Source organism: Heteronotia binoei, chromosome 12, assembly GCF_032191835.1.
Source record: "Heteronotia binoei isolate CCM8104 ecotype False Entrance Well chromosome 12, APGP_CSIRO_Hbin_v1, whole genome shotgun sequence".
In the NCBI taxonomy this organism is placed as follows: Eukaryota; Metazoa; Chordata; class Lepidosauria; order Squamata; family Gekkonidae; genus Heteronotia; species Heteronotia binoei.
Genome location: NC_083234.1, coordinates 44,237,196 through 44,264,945, shown reverse-complemented (window position 1 = coordinate 44,264,945; position 27,750 = coordinate 44,237,196). Strand labels below are relative to the sequence as shown.

The 27,750-nt window shown below is 43.3% G+C and overlaps 1 protein-coding gene across 3 annotated transcripts in view; it reads left to right on the top strand.

Moving 5' to 3' along the window:
- ZMAT4 (zinc finger matrin-type 4) overlaps positions 1–27,750 on the top strand; it is a 249,947-nt gene that overhangs the window by 149,951 nt on the left and 72,246 nt on the right. For all 3 annotated transcript variants that reach the window (XM_060250794.1, XM_060250791.1, XM_060250793.1), the window contains exons 4-5: positions 3,593–3,749; positions 11,624–11,851. In XM_060250794.1, the coding sequence (XP_060106777.1) occupies positions 3,593–3,749; positions 11,624–11,851 (385 nt within the window). The remainder of the gene's footprint in view (positions 1–3,592; positions 3,750–11,623; positions 11,852–27,750) is intronic.

Below are 27,750 nucleotides of genomic sequence, written 5' to 3'. Positions count from 1 at the left end.
AGGGGACAAGTCCACCCCCAATTTCCTGCTGGAATTAAGCCAATGAAATGGTTTAGGCATCAGTTTTTAGAGACTCCATGTCTTAATTCTGTTCCTGAGCCCTGGCTATTGCTGCAGAATTGAAAAGGCTGAATTCCTGCTTATCCCACCAGCAGTGAGGTGTTTTAGATAGCTAGGGAATGTACTTAGCTGTCATAGTTATGCTTTTATTTCTTTTTGTCTTTGTAGACTTTATCTGAGTCCTTTTTAACTGTCCAATTAATCTGTACTTATTCATGACCCTCCCCCCGCCACCACTTTTCGTATTTCAGTTAACAGATTTGCATTTACTTAGAATAATTTTGCCTAATTTTTTTTTACCGAACTTTCTACACATACCCCACAGTCCTCTCAGTGTCACTGCTTCAGGGAAGCAAGGAATAGATTTACTTTCTGACCTGGTATCTGACCTGTGGTCTTCCCTTGCTTAAACTAGTTCAAACGAACTTGTGTCCATGGTCCTGACTCCTAGATGAGAAGGGAGAGGTGGAGTCATGAATATCATTTTTGCTGGCAAGGAACAAACCCTCCCCCCTTCCAGCCTTTGAAAATGACCCTCCCTCCTGCTCAATCCCAGGCTAAGCTTTTAGGGGCCCAGAGTGAAGGCACCTCAGAGATTTATGTAACGTCTTGATGGGACTTGAAAATTATTCATTGCCTGCAAATGTCTTTCGCAACAAATTTGTTCTCAGGAAACCTTTTCACTTTTGGAGCTGCAGTGCACAGATGTATAATTTTGTGCTAGAAAAGTGCAAGTTTTCCTGGGCTTTTTATTTCTACAGCAATGGATGAGAAATAGATTTTTAATTGGAGCAGATAGTGTGTTCTCATTTCTGATGTACTCTGTCTGGCAAAAGTTAATTTCCACGGCTGTTAATGACCAAAGCTTTGCTGGTGCATATGGGGTGAAAGGGAAATGGCAGAACGGTGTGACATAAGGAGGGAGGGTCAGATATATTGTTGGGGCAGCTCAGCACAATTCCCCTGCTATGCTTAGCCCTGTTCTGTCATTTTCAGGGCAAGAAGGCTACAGCTAGCATTCAGACACACATGGCATAGATACAGAGAGAGCTTGTGCACAACTCCCTTTCTCTTCTTGTCTCCATACTACCAAGCTATCCGATAGTCCATTCTGCTGAGCATAGGGTTGCAGCATTTCTGTAATCAGGAGCTGGTGTTAGGGCTAAGAAAATGATCTGTGAACTAATCTCATCTCAGCCTGAGGGCTAAACTAGATGTGACATTTTTAATGAGTTAGGTCAGGGTTTCCCCAACCCAGCTCACATTGTCCTCAGTCAGACAGCAGCTGCTGAGAATTAATTTCTCAAATGCCATAGGGGTCCGATTCAGACTGGGACCATGGCACAAGGGCCGGGGTCCTTCCACTTCTCCTTCACATCTTTTTTTGCTTCCTGAAAGGGCCCTAGAGGTGTTAATTTGCCCCATTGGGACTCCATGTGCCTTGTGGACTGTACTTGCAGCCCTTCAACAGGGCAAACATGAGGCCTTTTTGAACTGGGAAAATATGAGGAGGGGGTGGCTGAAGCCTCTTCTCCCCGCATGCTGCAATCTTGATCTAAATCAGATCACTGCAGCATTTAGGAAATTAGTTCCCAGCAGCTGCCATCTGACAGGTGAAGGGCAAAATGAAAGTTGGGTCTGGAGAATTCCAGCCTGTACCTGAATCCTTCAAAAGGTGTCACATGTAGGCTGGCCCTTTGGCAAGGCTTTGGCTCTCTATGCCTTAGTCCCCCATCTGCAGTAAGGAATAATAATACTAACCTGCCTTACAAAGCATGTGTAAGGATTACTGAAATCACCTGTGACATACATTATTGGGAGACTTGATTCAAAGCCTATGTAGTGGTCACAGTAGCAGACTTGAAGTGTGGAGACCTGGGTTCAGATCTCCAGCTAAGAAGCTGTGTGCCAGTTCCTCCCTCCCAGCCTTGCCTACTTCACTTCTATCTTGTACAAACAAAACAGAGGAAAGGAAAACCATGCATCCCCCCACCCCTGAACTCCTTGGAGGAAAAGTAGAGTAAAAACATGAATGCCATAAAGATATGATTGAGAGCCCTCATGTTAAGTCTTAAATTACTAGATGGTAAGACTGGCCCTTATCTAATCTTGCTAATCTACCGAGACCATTTCAATTGAAACCATAATTAATCTGGGGAAGAAACAGATTTGTTTGGAAATAAACAAAGAGATAGATAAACCCATTAATTTCAATGGGTTTAGAAGGGTATCGCTCTACTTCAAAGGGCACTGCATCTTTCTGGCTTAGAGGCTGCTAGATGTCGTGGGGACATGTTGAGGTTGGAATCCACTGAACTTGTGCCCTTCCCAGTGTAGATGAGTCCTGGCCTGGGGGCTCCACAGAAGACACTAGGTGATACGGCACCCTTGGGAACAACCCAGGGATGCCACAACCATTTTGCAGGAATTCTCTTGCTATAAAAATGCCACAAGCCAGATCCTGACAGTTTGGTATAGTGGTTAAGTGTGCAGACTCTAATCTGGGAGAACTGGGTTTGATTCGCCACTCCTCCACTTGCAGCTGCTGGAATGGCCTTGGGTTAGCCATAGCTCTTGCAGAGCTCTCTCTGCCCCACCTACTTCACAGGGTGTCTGTTGTGAGGGAAGAAGGTATAAGAGATTGTAAGCTGCTCTAAGATGCTGAGATTTGGAGTGAAGGGCAGGGTATAAATCCAATATCATCTTCTCCTTCTATTAGAAGGAGGATCTTCTGTCCCTCCCCAACACTGTTTTTCAAAAACTCAAATGCTCCAGGGATTTGAGCTTTTGGAAAAATGCATGGGGAAGGAGTCTGAAGCCCGTTCACTTCTTGCCATGGTCCCAAGGAGATCCTGGCTCCCACAGCATTAGAAAGCAAGTGAATTTCTGCGGTAAAATGGCCATAGCATCTCTGGGTGCTCTAACTTTGTCCAGAGTCAGGCAAGAAGTATTGGAAGAACATTGAGAAAGGCTCATCTAACTCTGTGTTTTACTTTTTATCATAATTTATTATCTGTTTTTAGAATATTGTAGTTCCTATTCAGTGCTGCTTTTAGACATTCCCCCCTCCCCAAAAAACCCCCCAGAAACTTACAAGTGAGAAAATATGAATGTGGAAAATGATCAATCAAACCCATGTCAGGTTACACTATGGGTAAAACATGGTACCTGGCTGGCAGGACTTCTGTACAAAACCAGACTTCCCTCAACATAGAAAATTAGCACGTGAAGAAAGTTCTTTCTTCCTAACCTCTGGTCTTCTATGTCCAGGGATTTACTGTGTGTCTACTGGTAATTCTTGGCATGTGCCAGGACCAAGAAGCTTCTGGGAAGGGCCTGACCCTTTGTGATGGCTCCAGTCCCATTCAGTGATATCAGTGAAATGTTTGAAATGGCTCTGAAAACTCTAGAACTTCCACACTCTGGCATAAAATGTTTTGTTGAACCGCAGTTGGCCTGCAGATTTGGCCCTGCCTGTCACCTTTGTTGGGGTTGGAGCTAAAGTCTCTTGTTCTTCCTTCTCATATTTCAGGGCAGCGATGATGACTTGGTGGATAAGAACAAGTGCTGCACACTGTGTAACATGTCCTTTACTTCAGCCGTGGTGGCTGAGTCACACTATCAAGGGAAAATCCATGCCAAAAGGTTAAAACTGTTGCTAGGAGAGCAGCCAACATTAAAGGCCACAGGTAGGTTCAACAATATTGAAGCTAAAGGGTTATGGGGTTTTTTTTTTTTGAAGGGATGGAACGTTCTGTCTGTTCAGATTCTGACTTTGGATTCCCTGCTGAGCAGAAACAGGAGCGACTGGCGCTGTGTCCCGCCTGTCTCTGTCTATTTGGGACAGCAAATGGACAGCAAAGGAAGAAAATGGAACAAAAGCAGCTATTCATTGCTCCCTTTGCCATAGCAACCTTTAAAAAAAAAAAAACCATGGCTGATGCTCATTATGGTCTCCTTTATTCCTCTAGATGATCATCAGCCCATCAGCCAAGCCCACTGGGCTCTGGCACTCCAAAAGTATCTGCATGCTCATGTTTTCTGATCATTCACTTGCGTGTTGGAAGTTGTTGCTGTCCCCTTTGGCTACATATAACCAGTGCTGGATCTCCTTTAATTGACAGCTCAGCAAATGTATTTCTTTCTCCTTCCAGCATTTGCAGAGAGCAGACGATCATTTTGTTCTGCACTTGTGTGTGTGTGTGTGTGTGTGTGTGAGAGAGAGAGAGAGAGAGAGAGAGAGAGATCTGGTATTTTTAAAAGCATTTCCCCACCATGGGTTGGCCTCTTGAATTTTGCCTACCATACACATCACTCAGGCACCAGTAACTTAGAACCTGCTTACTTTTACTTTGTAAAAAGTCAAAGACAGCAGATAATTTAATCATTTTATTGTTTGCTTAACCATAAAATCCTCACAAACCTCTAACAAAGGCAGAGAAGCTGAATTTTCTCCGCTGAATTTTCTCCACTGCGCCTGAATCCACAACAGAAAACGTTGCAATGGATATATTCATATGACAAATAGTAAGATACCAAAAAAGCAATCTTTGAGTTCCTGCCCCTGGTGAGGGCTGCTGAAAGGGAGAGACTGGGGGTACAAAATCTGATTGGTCTGTATCAACTTGGGGGCTTGACAAACTAACTGCTTGATGCCCCACTTCTTCAAAAGCCAGGCAGCAGATGGAAGCTCAGGACAGAAATTTCACTCAAAAACAACAGTCCCTTTCTGCTTTGGAAAGTAAGGAAGCAAGGAAAGAGGTGGTGAGACATCAAAACAATCTAACAGAGGGCTATCCTGGCAGAGGATGAAGCAGGTCTACTACAAATACTGCTGCAGGCATGGTTAGCTTTGACTCAAGTAGCACCTTGGAGACCAGCACATGTTTCAGGGTGTAAGCCTTCAAGAGTCAAAGTTCCCGTTGTCAGACACAGAATAAAAGTGGAGATCTAAGTGCTTTTATCCTAGTCGGAAAGTGGGAGGGGTGTTGTAAACCATCATCAAGTTGGAGTGTCTGTTGGGGGAAGGATAAAATGTGTGGGTGATCTTGGCTTGCAACAAGGAGCAGGTTTTTTGGTTTACAACAAGAAGGATGCTGAGAAGAAGCAGGAGTTTGTGATTAGCTGGTTTGGGATTGGGGGAGGTGAGATCAGCAACAGAACCACTGTTTTAAATGCAGCGTATCTTGTGGTAGTTAATATTTTCCATTTTTAAAAAATGTACATCATATTGTTTTTGCTTTAAAATGTTGCCTTATGGTTGCAAACCAGGCAAATTCAGTTTGTGTCACTTCATGGTTCTTGACCATGGTTCTTGTGGTTCATGGCCCCACAAACCCCATTGAAAAGGACTGGAGTCCCTTTAAACAGGGCTTGTAGGAAGTCCAAAAAATAGCTGAGCAGCCAGGAGTAGCATGCTTCCTGCCACTCGGCTGTTTCAGGCTCCTGGTGCCATCCCTTTAAACAGTTGAGCAACAGGGAGCAGGCTGTTCCCCACCACTCAGCTGTGTGTGTGTGGGGGGGTGGCTTTTACAGGGAATAGAAAGCAGGAGTCCCTTAAAACCCCTATTTTCTGCTGTATGGAATTCTTTGCTCCATATGTTTTAGCATACAGCACTTGCACCAAACAAAGTGAAGTTTTTTAATTGCCTTAGGTTGTTTCCACACAGGAGTGCAAAGCAGCACTGTGGATGCAACAGCAGAAGGATAGAGGCATGTGGGATGGTGTCCTCATGCCCCATCCTTGAAACACGGGTTGCTCCCATCACCCCTTTTCATCTTTATTTCATCAGTGATCAAGTGTGCCAACCCAGCAAGAATCTTGCCACGGCCCCCAGCCTGGCAATTCTCCCTCACTCCCTGCAAGTTGATTTCTGGCTCACAGAGGAGCTCTAGCTGAGCTGTTAAAATAAAGTCCTGTTACAGAGTCGGGAGGGGGGGAGAAAGAGACAGAGTTTAGCACCACCATTTTGAAGGTTGCATCAGACTCTACCCCCTGCACAGATAGCTGCAAGCAGAGCCTCCACACAAAGACTCTGCCCCAGTCATTGCATTGTTTCTGCTTTGAGTCAGAGCAAAGAATGTTTCTCTTTGCTCTATTTTAAAGGGGAAACCCCCGGGAGTACCATGAGCAGTGCTCAGAATGAGAAGTAACTCATGTGAAAACTTTATATATATATATATATATATATATATATATATATATATATATATATATATATATATATATATATATATATATATATATAAAGTGGCGAGGGACAAGGTATGTTCCACGGGGGGGTGGGGGGAAATCCCTGCGTGGAAGCAGCCAGGGATGCAAAAGCAGACTTTTGCCATGGCAGTAGCAGCTAGTATTGTGGGAATGGGTGGGAACAGTATCCACATACTGCACTGCTTGTTCTTCCTGTTGCTGCTGCTGTTCTCCACCTCCCATTCCTTCCTTTTCTCTTTGTTGCACTGGGACCTCCCAATGGAGCGACAGAGCTTAGCACCACCATTTTGAAGGTTGCATCAGACTCCACCCCCTAAATAGATAGCTGCAAGCATAGCCTCCACATAAAGACTCTACCCCAGTCATTGCATTGTTTCTGCTTTGAGTCAGAGCAAAGAATGTTTCTCCATTTCCCTTATCTTAAACCCTAGAGGATGGAGGAAGAGATAGCTGCATGGTAGCTCTCTGAGCTTTAGGGTGTGGCTTGGTATCAGCTGGCTGGGGGGAGGTGGGTTAACTATTTAAGGGGATGGATGACAAAGTTGGAGGCCTGCCCAATCTGACCTAGTTGGCCATAGCTTCTCATCATCCCAGGAGGGTGGGGGAACTCTTAGGGGGACAGGGAGAGGAAGGGGCGGGCATACCCCAGGGAGTCTCCTTCATAAGGGCTAGGGACTCAGGCCTGGGAGCACATGCTAGCCCTCCTGCCAACTAACCAGCTACATGGGAATGCAGGAGATAGAGAAGAGGAAGACTGAGGGCGCTGTTACCCTTCCCATCTCCTGCCAAGGCATCCACAAGGAGACTCTGAAGGGGATGTTAGCCCTGCCTGATCCTGAAGGTTCAGGGGCTGCTAACACAGGGAAAGGGGAAACATAATTTAAAGGTCTGGAAAGCGGAAATGGAACTTGGAAGCAAACTGCCCTGCCATCACTTTGCAGAAACCCCTTGGAGATGGATTAAAATAGATTTATTTTCCCTGTTGCTTAAAGGGAAAAGCTCTGGAACACCAATGTCGGATGCTGCCCCCCCCCCCTTAGCACAGTGGCTTTTTGCTTTCTGTGGTGGGAATAAATCCCCAAGTGAAAACAGCCTGTATTGGAGCCCTACTGGGAAATTATGACTGTTTTGCTTTCTTCATTTGTTTATTTACAAAGCAATGTTAAATCTGTTGCTCAGTTCCTCTGTGTCCTTGATGCCTTTTCGCCTTCTGTAGGGCATGAGTAACGTGGGCTTGCTTTTAATGAAGCCTCTTCTCTGCTTTTCTCCTGGTAATGCCACTCACCACAGTGCTTCCTAGATGTTCCCTTCAGATGATGATGTGTTTTTTTTTTTAATTATCTGAGCCTAGCTGTGAAAAAGACACAGGACAAATGCATGAATGATAGTCAAGATAGAGAGTTTACACACTTGTATTTCACAGGTGTATAGATAAAGAACACCTGATGCTTCTGGCGTTAATAGGAAGTCACGTTCTTTTGGGCTTGGGCCTGGGTGGTGTGTGAGGGGGCAGTGGGGAACTTTGTCTGGGGGCCTGTAGTGAATCTCAGCAGCCCTGTTCCTGGTGAGCCATTACAAACAGGATTTCCTTTTTTGCTACAGCATGCATACATCTAAAGGCAGACTCCGATGGTTTGCTGAACTCACCTGCCACTGACAACAGCTTCCCTCTGTCAAGTTCTCTCATTCTGCCTGCAGCCGTATCTCCAAAGGTGTATAAATGACACACACCATACACACTCACAATGTACAAGGCATCAGTACAAGGCATGCATATATATATGCATGTGGAGTCCAAACAAACCAACAACAACAAAAAAAACCCCAGAGAATTAAAACCATTGACAAAAAAAAAAGGTGAACATATTTTCGAAGAAACAAAATAGAGAAAAATCTCTCATTACCATCTACCTAGGAGTGCAAGGACCACCCTTCCTTGAGACATTCCACTCATTTTATGGAAACTTGATTGGCTTCCCTTGGCTGTTCACTTTGAAAATTCCTCAACTGTTTTTGCTTCTAGTTTCAGTTTAAGCAAAATGATGGGTAGAAATTTGAAACCTCGGTTTGATTCAGCCCTTTTGCTGAATGTCAATGTACATTTCAGTACAGCCGCTGTAGAGTCTTCTAGCTTTGGGCCATACGTTTTCAGCAAGCAGCAGATATAAATTCTGAGAATCCTGCTAGCCATGGCGAGTTATGTTGTCCCAGTCACCTCCAGGGAATCAGCAAACTAATAAACAAGGAGAGAGCTGACTAGGAGAACAAAATCTTTAGCTTTATAGCCAGAGGCATTGCGAAACAACATGTCTGACAATAAACGTCTGCAGTTGTACAGATGTGTAACAGTCATTTTTTTTTAATTTATGAGGTTCCAGATACTCAAAGGCTCCCACGTAGCTATTACAGAGAATCCTAAATGCTGGAACAGAGGAGAAGTTCAGGGGTGATTATTTCCCTCAGACTGTGGAAGATACTGTTTGTCACTGGCTTACAACTTTTCCCTTAAAAAGCTATCCCTAGTAACCATTTACACATTGCAGTGTGTGTAAAAGGGAAGAGGCCTGGGGCAAGGTGGGGAGGGATGAAGAAGGATGAGAGATGCCGGCCTAAGTTTTAGGAGTTCAGCAAGAATCAGGCACATACTTCAAGCAGCTGTCTCAAGCAGCGTCTGAAAGCAGCCTGACTATGAGATACCCAAAGAGGTGCCACCAGGCATGCAAAACAGCCCAAAAGAAATCGATGGTTTCCGATTTCTCATCCCTGCTGTTTTGACTGAAATATCCCTGTGTTGATCTTTCTTCTTGGTGTGAATTGAATTCATGATTCCCTGTGTTCACGTCCTTTTGTTATTTCCTTGCACCATGGTTTTCCTATAAAACTTACAGAATTTTTTCAATGTTATTCATGCATCAATAAATCAGAATCACACCTTATTCCTATGCTGCATGTGTACTGTGTGAGTTGCATATAAAACCTGCGTAGTATATTCACATTCAAACAATTATATAAAATCTACATACCACCCTACACATGCATCTTCCCCCAAATCCTTGCCAAAGAATTCCTGCTGAATAAGACATGCGAACACACCTGTTTATGCAACTTACACACCCTTGTTTAGTTGAACTGATTTGCTGGCAGAATTTGGCACATGATGGTAGATTATCTTTAGCCACAGAGCCTCCCACCCCACCATTCACATACTCAGCCTGGGGCAGCATAGAATATCATACAGAAAGAGGGATGTAAGCCCATCCTTTCTACTTCTCAGGTTGCCTACAGTGCGGACTGGATACCCTAAATATCCTGTCATAGGAAAGATTGGTTTTCATGATTTTTTCTCCCCTTTTTGAGGAGGAGGAAAGCATACCAACTGGGGTTCTGCATGAGTGGATGGAGGATGAGGTTCAGACCTAAGACAAACAGTAGGGTGGTTTTGTTAATTAGCATATCATATTCTTTAAAAAAAAATTATTTCAGCAGCAACAGCCAGGAGATGAGCCTACAAGGTCATTGCATTATGGGAAAGAAACTGTGTTCTAAGGGTAGAATGAAATAATTGGTATGGGAAAATAAATGTTGTCACAGAGAAGATTTTCCATCTTCCCGCAGCCAAATGCACTAAGGATCTCATTTTCATAATATGCTTTGATCTTACCTGTATGAAAGATCAGCTTGCTTCATTCCTTCCTTCCTCAGTGGCTTCAGAAAAACAGTCACGCAGGGTGAGGTGTTGCCATCCTCCAAACCTGGTGCTTTATACAATTTTTTTTTCCTTTTGGGATTCTAGAGGAAAAGTTCTATTTAGTTGTGAAAATGTTGAGGTCATAGTTGTGCATATGGAATATGTTATTACCCGCCCCCCCCAAAAAAAAACCACTCTAAGGAATCAGATAATCAAGGTTCCATTACCTAAAAGTTCCCTCTAGATGTGATCTCATTAAAGTTTCGTCAGAAAGGGAAAGGAGCCTTTTTGATGTGGGGAAAGGAATCAGATTCTAGCTGAAAATGTACCTATTTGATTCCTCTCCTAAGAAATGTGCTTGCTGAGAATGTAAGATGAGAAGCAATTGCATAGTCTTTTATCTGCAATCAAAGTAGGAGGGGGTTTGTTCGCCAATTGCCTGGATTCATTGACAATTAGAGATGTTATTTTTCTTTTTGTCACAGACTCTAGGATTTGGAACAGGATCCTTATGGCTTGAGGCCAGTATGTAGCCTAGCAAGCTGCCCAGAACTATGGGCTCCAGTCTCAAAGCCCAGATATGTGCAGTATCAACCCCTATGACTGCCAGGTACTATGAAGGCCCTTGATTGGCCCAGTCTGATACAAATACCAGTCACCTTCCACATTCAAGAGTTTACTAGGTCTTCACATTTGCCCTACTTCCCATAGGGAAGTCTATGCAGGCATGGCCACCTGTAGCCCTAGTTTGGCAAATTTCTCCTCATAAAGAGACCTGCTTCTATTGATGATTGTCTGCTTGCCACACAGTTGCATCCAGAGGGAGTTTTATAGTCATAACAGAGGTATTTTTGGTTGAACTAGTGATGTTAGTCTTATATATAACACCACAGATCTTCTCTTCAGCAGCACTAGTGAACAGGCCACAAGTCCTCAGACTTTCAAATCACCTTTTTGTTTGTTGTTATGTGTCAGCTGTTCCAATCAGAACAGTTCCACATTAGCCACCGACTACCTCACAGAAGGAGCAAGAGAGTGAAAAGTTCCCCTTGGGATGAGGGCCCAACATGTATGTTTTCTCTGAAACGTTCCTGGGTCATGTGTAGAGTCATGTTCTATAATTCCCCTCCCCCATGTGTGGGCCTGAACTGGATCAGGAATGTAGTTCATGGGAGACAAGGTGCTTAGACTGCACTCCATGCCATTTTCCTGACCTGAAATGGCACTGGAGGCACTTTTGCCCAGTTGTGAAAATGTAACATGCTGCTCATCAATTCATAAGCAGCCCCCAGTGGGAAAAATAGCACCTTGAAAAATAGGCTATTTCAAGTTGAGAAAATGGTACAGAGGAGAAGGTCTAAGCCCTCTGCCCACACTCCTTGGCCTTGATTCAAATCAGGTATATGCACACCTGGGAAATGCAGAACTTCTGAACATACCTCTCCACTTGACCCAGGGTCATGCCTAGGAAAAATGTGACACATAATAAGGCCCCTTAACAGAAGGATGCCATTTACTTCTAACTGTGTTATGTATATTTTCTGTAAACTGCCTTGGGAGCAAAGTGCTGAAGAGTGAAGTATAAATGTTAAAAAAATGAGTTGAGAAATGGAATAGAAACTCGTAGCCAAATATATAAACTTCATTTCTTCCTTTTACAGAGACAAACCTGAGTTCCCTAAAGCAGCCACATGTGGACAGCACTCCGGTGGTGTCTCCACCCCACCAGAGAAGAGACTCTGACCGGTATTGCCAGCTTTGTGCAGCTTGGTTTAATAACCCGATGATGGCACAGCAACACTACGATGGGAAAAAACACAAAAAGAATGCAGCCCGGGCCGATTTATTAGAGCAGCTAGGGAAGACGCTTGACCTAGGGGAGTTAAGAGGTAAGTATTGTTTGACTTGTAAATCATCAGCATGAAACACCTGGAAGTCTGGGAAACCAGAAGACTGTGAATATCTTGTCAGAAATTATAACTATGTGCAGGTTGCTCTGTGTGCCCCAAGGTCCCACACAGTGCCCACATGTTGTCTAATGGTTTTCTCCAACAATGCCAGGCTCTTAGGCTAGTAAATACTTTGGGACAAGCAGGCAGGCAAGAGGTTATTCAGGGAGCAGGTAGTCAGAAAACTTTTAATCTGGTAGCCCAGAAATTTAATCTGATGGTTTCCCACAGTGACAAGGGAGTTCTGTGAATTCAGGACCTTTCCATCAAATAGGACTGGACCTCTTAAGAGAAGCCATGTTGGATCAGGCCAACGGCCCATCAAGTCCAACACTCTGTGTCACACAGTGGCAAAAAATTTTATATACACACATACACTGTGGCTAATAGCCACTGATGGACCTGTGCTCCATATTTTTATCTAAACCCTTCTTGAAGGTGGCTATACTTGTGGCCGCCACCACCTCCTGTGGCAGTGAATTCCACATGTTAATCACCCTTTGGGTGAAGAAGTACTTCCTTTTATCCGTTTTAACCTTTCTGCTCAGCAATTTCATCAAATGCCCACGAGTTCTTGTATTGTGAGAAAGGGAGAAAAGTACTTCTTTCTCTTCTTTCTCCATCCCATGCATTATCTTGTAAACCTCTATCATGTCACCCCGCAGTTGACGTTTCTCCAAGCTAAAGAGTCCCAAGCGTTTTAACCTTTCTTCATAGGGAAAGTGCTCCAGCCCTTTAATCATTCTAGTTGCCCTTCTCTGGACTTTCTCCAATGCTATAATATCCTTTTTGAGGTGCGGCGACCAGAACTGCACACAGTACTCCAAATGAGACCGCACCATCGATTTATACAGGGCAATGTCTCTCAATTTCCATGGCTCAGAGGATTCTAGGGAGTCACACAACTTTCCCCAGCATGTATTTCTTACAGTTGCTTCTTTTGACCTGGATCCTCAGTGTTCTAGCAGGGATCCAGTGCCTGATCTGCAGTGCACTCTCAGTTTGAGCCAGGATGGCAAGCCCTTTTCTGTGTGCTTTAACAATCATGGTAAAATTCACAAGACCCCCATGGTGAGTTGTTCTTACTACTGAGTTACAGGCAAGCATACTTGATCTGCAGGATCAAGAGCTACAAAGGAACTACCATGTAATGTTGGAAGTATAAAGTATTTAATAGTCTTCATTAAGTATAATCTTTTGTTACAAGCGCATCCACACAGACCAAACTGCCTTCGTTGTAAAGGGGCCATGCTGCATGTAGCTACTTACTGTTTCCTGTTATCAGCAAACCATCGCCAGTATGTCCTGTCTTGCTGGGACAATTCTGAATATGCTTTACTTTATGTTCTGTCTGGGATTGGTGGCAATATGTTGTTTCTGAGAACTGATGAACTTCAGCTACATTAGTTAAGGTAATTCACATTTCTCCTCCCCTGGATTCTTTAGTTAGTTCTCATACCTTTCCTACAAGGATACAGTTAAAGCTATTGCTAAATTATCATCAACATGGAACTGGCCAAACATATGTAAAGTAAACTTTACCTTATGCCAAGGAGACAGGGCGAAGCTTTGATTTCTAACCCAGAAGCAATTACTTCTTGTTATGTGTCCCCTGTAACAAGTAAATGATAATCTTAGGTCACCTAGGGCAATTGCCTAGACTGCAAGGGTATCCTCTGGGTATTGCAAACAATAAATCTAACCCTCTTAGTTGAGAAAATCTTGTGATCAGATGTGGGGGGGGGGATTCTAAAAGGTTTATCTCACCCAACATGAATGTCTAATCCCGGAATAATGGCAAAACTATTCATGTTTAATGTATGTTAAAATGTATTTGATTCTTGCTCTGAAACTGATGTAATTACATTGTAATCTGCTTTTGACTAGACCATGTTGAAGTTAGAAGAAGAGTGAAATCTCTTCCAAACATCTCTGGGATGTCACAGGATGGATCCTTGGGAGGATGGGAGAGCAGCATAGCTCAGTTTCTGGTTCCAGGATAGAGGAGACTATTCTAAGCAGAGCTATACCTTTCTAAAATCATTGGCATCAATGGGCTTAGAAAGGTAAAACTCTGCTTAGGATGGCACTATATGTCTCTGGTGTGGAAGTCTCTAGGTGCTTGAAAATGTCATGGCCAACATGCCAGGGGAAGAATCAAGCATTACACTGTCTTAATTGGAGTGATCAACATGATGCTCAACTAGACCACTGGGAGCTGTGTAAAATGCAGGGTTACTGAGGCAGACCCACATTTGATTTGATTTATTGGATTTATGTCCTGCCCTCCCCACTGAAGCAGGCTCAGGGCAGCTCACAACAATAAAATAGTAGATCATGGTAACAAGAAGAAGAAGAAGATGAAGAAGATATTGGATTTATATCCCGCCCTCCACTCCGAAGAGTCTCAGAGCGGCTCACAATCTCCTTTACCTTCCTCCCCCACAACAGACACCCTGTGAGGTGGGTGGGGCTGGAGAGGGCTCTCACAGCACCTGCCCATTCAAGGACAACCTCTGCCAGGGCTATGGCTGACCCAAGGCCATGCTAGCAGGTGCAAGTGGAGGAGTGGGGAATCAAACCCAGTTCTCCCAGATAAGGGTCCACACACTTAACCACTACACCAAACAATACAATTCACTCAATTTAACATTTAAACAATTCATCAGATCTACAGTATAGCAATTTAAAACAATTAAAACAGTTTTGATACTAATATCATTTAGTTTCCGGTGGCATTCAGTGCTCTTGGGTATCCTTTTTTGCTACTATATCGACAATTCAGTTAAAGGTGAGCTGAAATAACGTTGTCTTTCAGGCCTTGCAGAACTTCTTCCGGCAGTTAGTTCCACCAGTAGGGGGCAGTGATTGAGAAGGCTCTTTCCCTGGTGGATTTCAATCTTGCCTCCCTTGGCCCCGGGGGTCAATAGTAGGTTTTGTATTCCAGATCTGAGTACCCTCTGGGGAGCATGTGCGGAGTGATGGTCCCTAATGTAGACAGGTCCTTGGCCATATAGGGCTTTAAAGATGATAACCAGCATCTTCTAGCGAATCCAGTACATCTGTATGGGTTTCTATTTATGGTGTCCAAGGACTGAGACCTGACACAGCCAGGGCTTAATAGGTGCCATAATTGGCTTCAGGTCATACTGAATAATCCAGTATATCCATAGTGCCATAGGCTACCCAGGTAGACAGTTGGCTCTGTCCTAGAGACTGGGGATCTCTGACAAAATATTTATATCCCCCTCTCTCCTTGTGGCTCAAAATCCTGTCTGTGACACACCTTTGAAGCAAGGAAATGTAATCTGGAGTTCTGCCATTTCACCAACCACCCAAGGACCTTCATTTTCTTATAAGCTCCCAGCAGAGAGGTAGAATGAAACCAAAGTGTGGGGCTCTAAGCCAGAGCTCTAGTCCTCTATATTTTTGTTGGCAAAATATTTATATCCCCCCGGTCTCCATGTATAAGAGCCCCGTGGTGCAGAGTGGTAAAGCTGCAGTACTGCAGTCGGAGTCCTCTGCTCACGACCTGAGTTTGATCCCAGCGAAAGCTGGTTCAGGTAGCTGGCTCCAGGTTGACTCAACCTTCCATTGTTCCGAGGTCGGTAAAATGAGTACCCAGCTTGATGGGGGGAAAGTGTAGATGACTGGGGAAGACAATGGCAAACCACCCCATAAAAAGTCTGCCGTGAAAACGTTGTGAAAGCAATGTCACCCCACAGTCGAAAACGACTGGTGCTTGCACCTTTACCTTTTACCTAGTCTTCATGTAGCTCATCCTAATTCCATTAAAACAGAGAAACCACAAACATAATATAGTAACAATAAGGCAATTGAAGTGAAACATAGAAGTATCTCTCAAATAAAACCATGAAAGCCACAGCCAATAAAACATAAAGGCATCTAAGATCAGTTACACATGACAATAAAGATCATGAAATAGCATCCCCTTAAAATCAGCAGCACAAGGCGAAAAAGGAGGAAACTGTAAACAGGTGTTATGACGGAAAGGAAGAGCAGTAGCCTAAAAGCTTGGAAAATAAAAAAAGTGTTTGCCAAGTGCCTAAAGGAGTGTGGATTTGGTGCCAGACTGAACTACTGGTAGCTCTCAGGGATAAGAGGCTTGGATAAGAAAAGTTGGCTTGGGTGCCTCTGTTCTAAGCTGAGCTCAAGCCTCAGTCTCTGAACAACATCTGGTGTGCCTGGGAGCTCTCCTTGGTCCTGCAGAAGTCAACCTCTCTGCTTTCTGAAGCTGGTTCACTGAAGATTACTGTCTGACTGCTTCCACGCAGGGATTTCCCCTGCATGGACAGCCCCATGCCTTTGCTTTTTAGACGAGAGAGTTCACATGCCATTGTGCTCATTCCAAGCACCTCTCCTGGGCTTCCTACTCTGAGCCAGATCAAAGGAAAACATCCTTTAATTGGGATCAAAGGAGGGTGAAGGGTGGTGGGCTCCATGTGGACGCGCAGCCTGTTGGCTAACGGCTAAATAATAAATAAATATGAATCCAGCTCTAATCAGGGTGCATAAAAGTTTATTCTTGGTGTGCCAAAGGCTTTCTACTGCCACTATACCAAACTAGAATGTCTCTGATAAAAGACTAGTCAGACATCTAAATTGACAACCATCAGTATAGGATGATATCTATGAGGGGGTGTGTGTGGAGGGGTAGGGGGGTTGAAGGAAAATGCCCCTTTCTCCAACTTTGTGGTTTTATGAAAGCTCATCGAGCTCTCTTGAGAGGGAAGGCATTTATGACTTTCAGTAGAGCTCATTTCTTTTGTTATAGGAACAACACCAAAACTCCTCCTTTCCCTAACAAAATCTGTTTATTGTTATAAAGTTTCCATTTAATAACACACATCTCCAGGGTCTGAAAAAGCGCCATCATGAGAAATTGAGGGGAACAGCATGGGAATTGTTTTTAATGCCTTGAACTTCCTGTTGTCAAGTACGATTAACTAGAAATCCATCAAATGTAAAGTGTTTTATCCATTTATGTTTCACCAAAGGGAATTGAAAACAGAAGGCTTTCCTGGAGCTATTGGTGCACATTATATATTTTTTTTAATTTTTTTTTTCACTCTGCAAAATTCAGGTTGAGTTTGTAGATAAATCACATGTTATTAAATCCTTCTGTAATGGGCAGCATTCTTCTCTTGGGATAAGCGCATGCCACAAGTGTTCTGTAGAATATATTAAAATTGCAGAGATAGAGGAATTCTCCTCTTGCCTACCCCAAGGCAACTAATTCAGCTACTGAATCCCTCCCAGTAATGTTATCTGTGAGATGGAAATAGGCGTTTCTTTTTATTTGCCAAGGCATACGTTTGAATTTCATTTTATGTCTTATTCTAGCATTAAAAAAATCTTGAGTCTCCACTTAGTGGGCCTTATTCTCCGGTGCCCTCTGGTGCAGAACACCTGTAACTACAGCATAAAATGGCTTCTGTCAGATCTCTCTTCTGCTTTAGGGGAACCTCCAGTGAGTTAACAGAATTATGCCCATAATGCTGACTGTCCCTTGGAATGTGTAGTTGCCTGGGGGCAGGGGGCATTTGAACACTGCATTAAGATGTTTGGAATGATCTGAGTACTGTCTGGTCATAACCACAGTCATGTTCCCACTACCTATCCTGATCTGTTACATGGGAGTCTATGTGCTGTGTCCCTAACCAAGACAACTAAATGGAGTGTCCATATTCAAGTGCAGGGTAGCTTTGAATACAAAGATTTTTGAGATGATAATTCCCTATTGTCTCTGTCTTTATTATTTTTTGAGATTTATACCATGCTACACAGCTCCACAGGATAACTGACAACATACTAGTAAAATTCATTAACTATGCAAAAATACAAGTACAGCTATTTTGCTATATATTCACATACACTCATACACACATACAATCCCCAGCAGAATAACTGGTAAAATCACTGCAGTCTAGAAGAATTACATAAAATGCTTAAACATTCACAAGTACAAGATGGTTTTTAGGGATCTCTGAAAAACTAGGGGCCTGTCTAACCTCTCTAGAAAGAGAATCTCACAGTGAGAGTGCCATGAGAGTCCATGCCTCTTGTGTCATCACAGTTTTTAGAGAAAGGTCCCACCCAGTAATAGGAGGGTCCCATACAGTTGGAGGTGTTCCTAGGGGGCTTCTCAGAGGCATCTGTCTGGCTGTGGTTGGAACCGGAATGCTGGACTAGGTGAATCTTTGGTCAGATCCGGCAAAGTTCATTGTTTTAAAACCTGTAGCCAGGAACAGGGAAAGCCTCATCTTTTTCAGAGAGGGACAATGTGGAACAGGAGACCCCTAAGCAGTAGAATCACCATCAGACCTGCAGTGCAGGAGGCAGGTTTGCATTCCTATCAGGGGTATGATAATTCTTGCGGTTGGGTATCGGGAGCTGTGATTCTCCCTGGATTCCCTTGAGCTGTGCTTTCACAGGCTGCAGTGTAGAGCGATGGCTTGCTTGACTTGAATATTCCCCATACTAATTCCTTCTTAGGGAACAGAGTTTAGCTCAGCCTTTTTCTTGACATCGTAGTCATTGATGAATGTGGAGGGCCTTTTTCAAGAGTCTTTTACCAAGTCAGACCGTTGATTCATCCAGCCCAGAATTACATCCACAGATCACTGGATATTGTGCTATCATTGTGCTATAGTGTTCATTTGCAGCTGGATCACCCAATCCAGTTGTGAATGATTGCTGTAGTGCAACAATAGTGTCATATTCAGTGTTGTGAGGATCCAGCCCAGTACAGTTGACTGAGATGGGTGATGGTTCTCTAGGGCCTCAGGTGGAGAAGGATGTTTTCCCCAACCTCCTGCCTCTTTTATGTGAAGATGCCAGACTTTGAACCTGGGAGCTTTTGTATGCAGAGCGGCTGCTCTGTCACTAAGGCACAGCCCTTCTCTTTCATTCTGTTGATTGTAGCATTATGGAATGGCTGTGTTTCCAAAGAACAGATGACTCTCTCTCAGCTTTGGTGTAGCATGATATTTGGTGCATACTGATGACTCAGTGATGTTCTCAGAGCCAGGAATGCAAGTCACAACTAAGTGAGTGAATGAGGAAAGCAGTTTTCACCCTGTGTATGAGTGTGGCAGGAGAGAAACCGCTTTGGCAGTTCCAGAGGCAACCAGCAAAGTCTAAATTTTGCAGCTGGTTAGCAAGACTCAGCCTTGGGGCAGGTTTCAGGGGTACATGGCTTGCTTTGTGGGGGAGCTGATACTGTTTCAAACATGAGCCTTGGTTGTCAAGAGGCTTACCTTGTTCCCCCATATGCTACTTGTACATTTCTACAAATGGATACTGCAAAACACAGGTCTTCCATGCAGTCTCCTCACCAGATCAATGAGCATGTGAAAGGCAGCCCTTGAAACTTCCTTCCTCTCTGGGAGTGGGAAGTGCAAGTAATATGAATCTGCTCCATGCCTCTGTGTATAGATTCCTGGGGGCTTGAGTTGTGTTGGGTTATGTACATTCCCTTATATGTCACCAAGTTTGGTGTAGTGGTTAAGATCCAGTCTCAGATCTGGAGAACTGGGTTTGAATCCCCACTCCTCCATATGAAGCCAGCTGGGTGACCTTGGATCAGTCACAGTTTTCTCAGCCCCACCTACCTCATAAGGAGGTCTGTTGTGGGAAGAAGACGGGAAGGAGACTACAAGCTGCTCTGAGACTCCGAGTGAAGGGTGGGGGTATAAATCCAATTCTTACTCTTATTCTCCTCCTCCTGATCACTTCTGAAGAGACAAAAAGGGACATTTGTTTAAAATCAGTGGTTAGTTGTAGAGGAGGCCCCACCTTTCCCCCATCACTTGATGTCCTCCTCTCACACACACCCAGCACTTTCAGATGATCCTCCCTCATGTGCATGTCCCACAGTCTGACAAGGAGCTTGAACAGGATGACCTGTGATGTGGGGCCCCAGCGAAAATTTTTCTTTACAGACCTGCATAGAGTTTTAGTGGGTTCTCTAAGAACTCCAAAGGGCACTGGTTACTGGAACATTTCTGAACCTCTGATGCTTATGACATTTGAAGTGGGGGTGTTCAGAGTGCAGATCCTCCCATTTTGATAGTGTGGCCTCAATATGAGGCTCGGAATGGGCTCCTTTCCTCCTTTTTTTTTTTCTTTCCTTCATCCATATTTCTGTCCCTTGCTTCCTGCTGTGTGTCAGCTTTGCAGGTTTATTTGTATTGTCTCTTGCATAATTTGGATGGAATTATGCAGCTCATGTACCTATAATATTAATATGATATATCTTAGTTGTTTCTATTATATATACATATTTTTATTCATTCACTCAAGCAGTGTACAATATCTCAGTTATTTCTGCACAAATAATGCTGAACATTGTGTACAATTATGAGAAAATTTGGTGTACGGAAATAGGAAAAGGCATGAAAGTAGAGAGTTAAGGGTTCCCCTTGCACAGAGGAGAAACAAAAATCAGTTCAAAACAGCATAGGTGAGAAAATCAAAACTATGCTTATGAAGGGGGACCCTGCACCCTTTTGAATTCAGACCTGGGCTCCGACATGCTTGCACTGGAACTGGCTTCCATCTCCAGACCTCCCTCTGTTCCTACCAGCCCTTTCCCTTCTCTTCTTTCCGACCAACCTGGGGTGAGGCTGGAGCACTGGGGACTTCCGAGTTCCCCCTCATCACACATAGACAAAGATTGATGTATCCCTAGTGCAAGATCCATGGTCCACTCAACTGGATTTAGGAGCTGGAGAACTATATTTCCTCAGGGTCCTTCCACTTGGGGACTTCACTGTTGTGACATTTCTTTATGTAGGAAGAAGAGGAATTTCGCTTCCTCCACTGCCTCACCACCTGGTAAATTTGGCAGACAGACTGGGGGGATAATTTTAATTTACACTAGTTTCTTGCAGGCTTTCTGTTCAAGTGCTCAGGGAAAGGAGTGTTGAGGGGGGGTGCTCATAAGGAAACTCTCTAAAAGTGAGTCTGAACTGAAGGGATTTTAGGGGAGCTCCCACACAGGCCAGTCTGAATTCAGTCACGCCAAGCATTCAAAATGTAGTGTTACATCAGTATGGAGAGGAGAGTTTAATTTTCTCTGCTTTCTCTCCCTTTCCCACCTGGCTTCTCATTTCCACATTGTGTCTCAGCTATGTCAGACTCACTGACTTTTGAAATCCCAAGGGCTTGTTGCAGTTTATTGCCTTAAAGAAAATAAAAGGCACTGCATCGCCTTGCAGCCCAGACACCAGGCCCCAGTTCTCTGCACAGCCAGGATGGCTGGCTGAACAAGGCAATTACTGGCATTTCACCAAAATCATTTGACCAGAATCCTCCTCTTCCTAAGGATCAGGGGATCCAGGAGAGCCATTTTGGAGCCACTGACGGCTATATGTTTCAAGACTTTCTGTACTTCATTTGTTTGAGGTAGCTTGCAGCTGAGAGAAGATGCTGTCCTGTCCTGAAATATCTCTTGTCTGCTTCTTACTAACTGATGCCCTTTTCAGCTACCTTTAGGTTGCTTCCCTGGCTCTTCCAGCCATGCTGTTTTTGGCTTGATCCAGCAGTATTCATTATTCCCATCTCGGCTTCAGCTTCTATTTCTAGTTTTACACAGAATGACTGTTGTTATATACAGTGACAGGATGGCGTACTAGGTATGCATGCCAAAAGCACAAATCCTTTGGCATTTCAAAATAGGGGGATTTATGCATATGGCACTTTCCCAGCATGTGTTCAAAGGCACTTAAAATAACGAAAAAAGATTACACTATAATTCTGAACTCAATAGGACATATTTTTTAAAACATCTATAAATATATCAGCCAGTCAGAGCAGGCCCTCTAAGAGAGATCTCATCCTGACCTGGATAATCCATGCTGGCCCCACATTATCAGATCTTGGAAGCTAGGCAGGGTCAGCCCTTGTTGAACTCAGATGGGAGACCACACAGAGGCAGGCAATGGCAAACCGCCTCCGAACATCTCTTGCCTTGAAAACCTTACAGTAGGGGTGGCCAAACTTCCTTAATGCAGGAGCCACATGGAATAAGCATTAGATATTAATGTCAGATGTAGGGAGATAGGTAGGAAGGAAGGAAGATGGGTGAGGAGAGGTGGAAAGAAAGCAACTTTAACTTTAAGTGCATTCTCCAAGCCACCAGATGGCTTGGCTTGGAGAAGTGATTTAAAGAGAGAAATGCCTTCTCCAAGGCAGCCAGTGGGACAGTGTGGACTTGGAGAGCCACACAATATGTGTGAAAGAGCCACATGTGGCACCCAAGCGACTTGATGGCACTTTCCACTTCCACCAAGGGAGATCTCATATGCCTAATGAAAAATCCTGTTAACATCACTAAATTATTAAAAGGTACAAGAAAAGTAACCAAAGGAAATGTTCTTCAAAATGCATAAATGTACTATTTATCCATTTAGCAATCTTATCTTGAATATATTTAAGAGCATTGAACATTGCTGAGTATCTTGCTCCACCTACTGTGATGACTACTACCCCCGCCCCCCCAGTTGAAATCTGAATCCTCCTTCCACACTATAATGATACCTTTGGGCATCAATGAGATTTATAGGAGAATGTAACCATTTTTGCCATTTCTTTAAAATGGCAAGTAATTTCTAGAGGTGTTCCAAATATTTTCTGATTTCAACATTTAGTTTTAAATCACCACACAAATTAATTGCACCAATTCTTTCAAAGTTTTTTTTCCAGTGACTTTTGGTTCCCCCGGCCACTGTGTCCTCTTGGTGACACTAAACCACCTCTTTTTTGCTAGGGTTGCCAACTCTGGGTTGGGGAATTCTTGGAGATTTGGGGGTGGCGCCTGGCGGGGGAAGGAGCTCAGCAAGGATGTGATACCTCCAAAAACTGCCATTCTCTCCAGGGGAAGTGATGGCTGTAGTTTCAGTTGGCCAGTTGGAATACTGGGAGATCTCCAGGCCCTGTCTGGAGCTTGGTAACACTGTGGCCATTGCCCTCAGTGTTCCAGGCCTCATTTCCACTCACTACTGTTTAATCTAGTTAGCTGTGGCTATCCATAGTTTATGGTCACCTCTTCACATAAAGTGTAGCATAGTGATATGATGAGATTGACAGGATCACAAGTCACCACAATAGTATGCAGATTAAGCAATGGTGCTGTTAATAAAGGTGAGGGCAAAGAAGACAGATTCCTGATGGTTTGTCCCCCTGCTCCCAGAAGTAAGACCCAGCAACCTGGAACTTTAAAACTGGGGAGAAATTTGGAGATGGAGAATTTCAGAATCATTCCCTACTAAAAATCCCCAGGAAAAGGATCTCAGGTCAGGAAATCACTTTTCTTTCCTCAAGACCATGGAGAGTTACTGCAGGTTAGAATAAACAACTTATTTTTTTAAGACATTTCCATGTATTCAACATATACAAAAAACACAAAAGTAAACAGCTCGATCCAAGCCCTACATGTCTTCAGGTGTTGTTTTTTTTAAAAAGGACACAGAAACATGAAATGAATAAATAATGTTTTTTTGATAAACACCACTTTCTGGGTTCAGTTCAAATCAGAGGTACACGTAGCACATGGCTGCATCTTACATCTCAGAAAATTGAGTGCATGGCTTGATCACAAGAAGGTTTCCAGTTGGTTCAGCAATGCACATCCATGTCTTTCCGATTACAGTCCAGCCCAAATATCTCTTTTGAGGCTTTCCCAGAGGTTTTCAGACCTGCCAAATCAATTCTTTCATAATCTCTTGCTCCAGTAGCCAGAAGATTTAATGTACTACAGCAAAAAATGCACTAATTCTACTAGCTGACAGCCTTTTGTACCTGGCGACAAGCTTCCAAACCTTGCAACATTCTGTCTCCGAGTGATATAAGAGATTCTTTGGTTTGAGTTGTTTTTTTCTCCCCCTAATGAGATGTTGCACTTGACTGATGTTTACAGGCCCGGTTATGTTTAATTTTATATGAAACACTCTTCCCTGCTTTGAGAAGGTTATCATCCTTCAAAGATTGTCATCTCTTCTCAAGTCAGGATACGAAAATACGTCAATTAAAATACCTAGTGTGATATTGTTTTGCAGACATGTCTTCTCTAAGAGAAAGCAAGTTCCAAGGGCAGTTCTTAACGGGAGCACTTAGCTCATGAGGTGGGAATAACTGGAGGTTTATAGTGGTTGTATAATCCTTGTCTGTGTATAAATGAACATGCTGAGCAAGCGGGGAACAGGCTGAAACCCAGAAAAGCAAGATTGGTCTAAAGCAGCACTAGTTCCCCAAAAGCAAACATCTGAACATCTCCAAGGATTGCCAGTTGCAGGTTCAGCTAGTAGCTACCCAAAAGGAATTAGGGGGCGTGAGATAAGTGCACTGGCATGCAGTTAACTTCTGACAAAAAATGGGAAGTGATATCATTTTGTCTGGGCAACACTCCAGGATTCAACCAAAACTCTGCGGTTAAACTACAAAGTTCAGGGTGAATCCTAGAGTATTGCCCCAACATAATGATGTCACTTGCAGTTTTTCACTTCTGGCACCCTCCTATTTTCCTCCATTTCCCCCTTGCCAGGCTTAGAAGCATCTGCAGGGATACAGCATAACTGCATGAGCTCCTTTAGCAGCTCTAAACAGCTGCTTCTGGCTAGTCAGCTATAAAACTTTGGTTACCTCCTCCCTGGATACTGTGCATCTGCCAGAATGTTTCCTTCAGTCTCAGTCCAAGCTGGTAGGAGTTTCTAGGAGTGCTTGCATGTGGAAGTTTTGCTCCCATTTAACATCCAAACTGGAGTGGGTTTTTGGAATATCTATCATGTGTCATGACAACCAGTGTGGTGTAGTGGTTAGACTGTCAGATTGTTAGCGTGTCAAACCTGGGGAGATTCAGGTTTGAATTCCTTACTCTGCCATGGAAGCTTGGTGGGTGTTCTTGGGCCAGTCATCACACTCCCAGCCAAATCCACCTCACATGGCTGTTGTAGGAATAAAATGGAAAAGAATGTATAAGCTGCCATCCCCAAGCAAGTGAGATGGTGTTACTGGAAGCCAGCTACTGGAGCCCCAGGTGAGGCAGGTGCAAGCAATGTCAGGAGTCTGCTCTACTTCTTCCCCTACTCCTTTGAGAGGGGCAGGGCTACAGGCAGCCAGAGGCCCTCCAAGTACGGGGTCTGGGGTGGTGGTGCCATTGCCCATTGACTTAGACTGCTCCTCTTGCATCCAAAACATATTTGCATGCCATGTGGATGGCAACGTCTGAGGTTTTGCAGGTCCAGTCTATGATGGCACCATTTTTCTTGTCTGACCCTGTTGCAGCCACCCCCACAAGGATTTCTCAAGATTTTTTTTTTAAATATCCATAACTGACATATCTCTATGTGTTGTAACATCATAATCTATTACGACAATGATCAACCAATTTATCTGAATCCCCAGTTTTCTTTTCTCTTTTCTTTATTCAAAGTAAGCCTCTGGCCCTTTTAATTAGGAGATATAAAAGGTTTCAGTGGATTTAGACTGAATCACCACACCATAAGTTCATTTACTCTGATGTGAATTCTGTGGTTTGAGCTTGAATTTTTACTTGCTTAGTTTCTGCAAGTCAGATAGCTACTTAAAAAACCAAGGCAATCCCAGGATATTTGCTATAGGTAGCCATAAGCACTTCTGAACTATGAACCTTCAGCTAGCAAGGTATGTTAATATCTTTGCAAGGAATTTTGCTTATTGCAAGAGCACTCATAGGCCAGAGTGTCCCTGAGGAGTAGTCTGCAAATCAGAGCAAAAAACCAGGACTCTGCATTTGCCACGCAGGCTTGTAGTATCTTTTTAGTTGTACATGTAGCACAGTCCAAAACATGGGTATTCAGAATTCCCACTGAATTCAGTCTGCAATTCCAAGCTGATTTAGGCCCTTCTAAGTGCATTGAGATCAATGGCCTTGGAAGGGTCTAACTCTGCTTAGGAATGTGCTATTATTCCTTTGCTTTGTATTGCATTCTAAAAGACACCTATGTATATGTAAAGTCAGAGTAGAAACATACTTAGGAACAGGCCTCAGATTCAGTGGGAGTTCACAGGAGTGCAGCTCCTGAACCTTTCTGAGAGTTCCACCTCTTCCTTCTGAGAGTTCTACCTCCATGTCCACTGAATAGTATAAGCAGCTGCATAACAATCCCTGGATGAGCTCCACCACCTATTTTTCTACAAAATGACTGCTGCTTAGGAATGTGTTTATCAGATGTATTCAAACTATGGATGACCTTCAAACAGTATAGAAAAGGCATAGATCATAACAATACAATAAAATGATTCTGTGAGATTCAGTGTATTATTTTTCCTGCAATGCCTTAAAGGGCCTCAAGCTTTATGCATTTGTTTCACTTACTTCTGTGCCACCTTTCTGAAGGCACCCAAGGCAGCTCACTAGTTCAAATCCAGTGAAATCATTGCAAACTATCAGAAGCCACTATTATTGTAAAAAAAAAATCATTTAAAACAAGATTGAAAATTGTTTCTGCTGTTTCATCACCCAGCCATTCAAAGGTGTTCTGGAACAAACAAAAAAATTCAGTATCCTCTGCAAGCCATGGTGAGATGTAGTAACTTCACCTCCTGGGAGAGGGAATTCTGCAAGGTTAGGAGACTGGGGTTTGGGGGGGGGGAGGGTAGAAGTCCTTTATCTTTCTTCTTGTTTTATGAAATCCAGATATGCAGGAAGCATGAGTTTAGCACAGTGGTTCCCACACCTTTTCATTATTAGCATGTTTGGGATCCAGTTGTCAGACCTGACTGTGATCCCAAATCCTTCTGCATATCACTCATGTGATGATAATTCTTAGGGTTTGTATACAGCTTTTAGCATCCAAAGAATTTTGCACATGTCTGATTGTAACAACAGCCTTGTAAGGCAGGCCAGTAATATTGCTAATTTGTTGTCACTGGGAAGCTGAGAAGGAGAGTGCTAGGAAGACTATCTGGTGAAAGTGATGAAGTTTGAACTAGCATACTCCCAGATCATAGTTTATTCTCTTAACTCCTGCATTACTCTAGGGCTGTTTCTACATGAATGTTTTGCTCTGCTTCAGCTTTCCTCCTGCAGGATCATGTTCAGGAGAATCCACATAACATCCTCCTCTGTTCCTTTTGCTTTTTGTGTATTTACCTACTTTACTGTTAGCCTTCCAAGCTTGGTTTGATAGAATCTTTTTGGAAGGACTGTAGTCAAAGCGCATTTGGACACCACGTGAATGGGAAAGTGTATTCCCATATAGTCCTGCTCACTCATATGGTTCTGCTCACATCAGTACCATTTGCCTTACCACAGTCTCTGCAGTGGCCATGCCTCCCCAGCACACACTAAAATACAGGAATTTCTAGATCACTATATAATTATAATAACCTATTGCCATGAGCCTGGATTTCCCCATTTTTATTTATTTATTTGTTTGTTTGTTTGTTTGTTTTTAGCTAGTTTCTAGCCCTTTTCCTTCCAGAATTGCATAACTTCACAATGAAAAGGGCTAGACACTGTTAAAAAAAAAAAACCACACACACCTGTGAATGAGTGGGTTGTGGAGATAAAAATAGGCAAAAGAGCTGGTGGTGCAATGAAGGTTCAGGTAAAAAAATTCCCTACATGTTTTGCATAGAGCTTCTTCAGGAGAACCTGTAATATAATACACAAGGAAAAGAGTTGAGTTCCCATAGAAGTTATTCGATTACCAAATGCAAAATATATTTTAAAATCAGTATATAGGTAACAAGGATTAAAAAGCATCAAGTTAAAAAGATCAGCTACTTATTCCATTGTATTTTTATCTTGGTGAGGTCATTTTTAATACGATTTT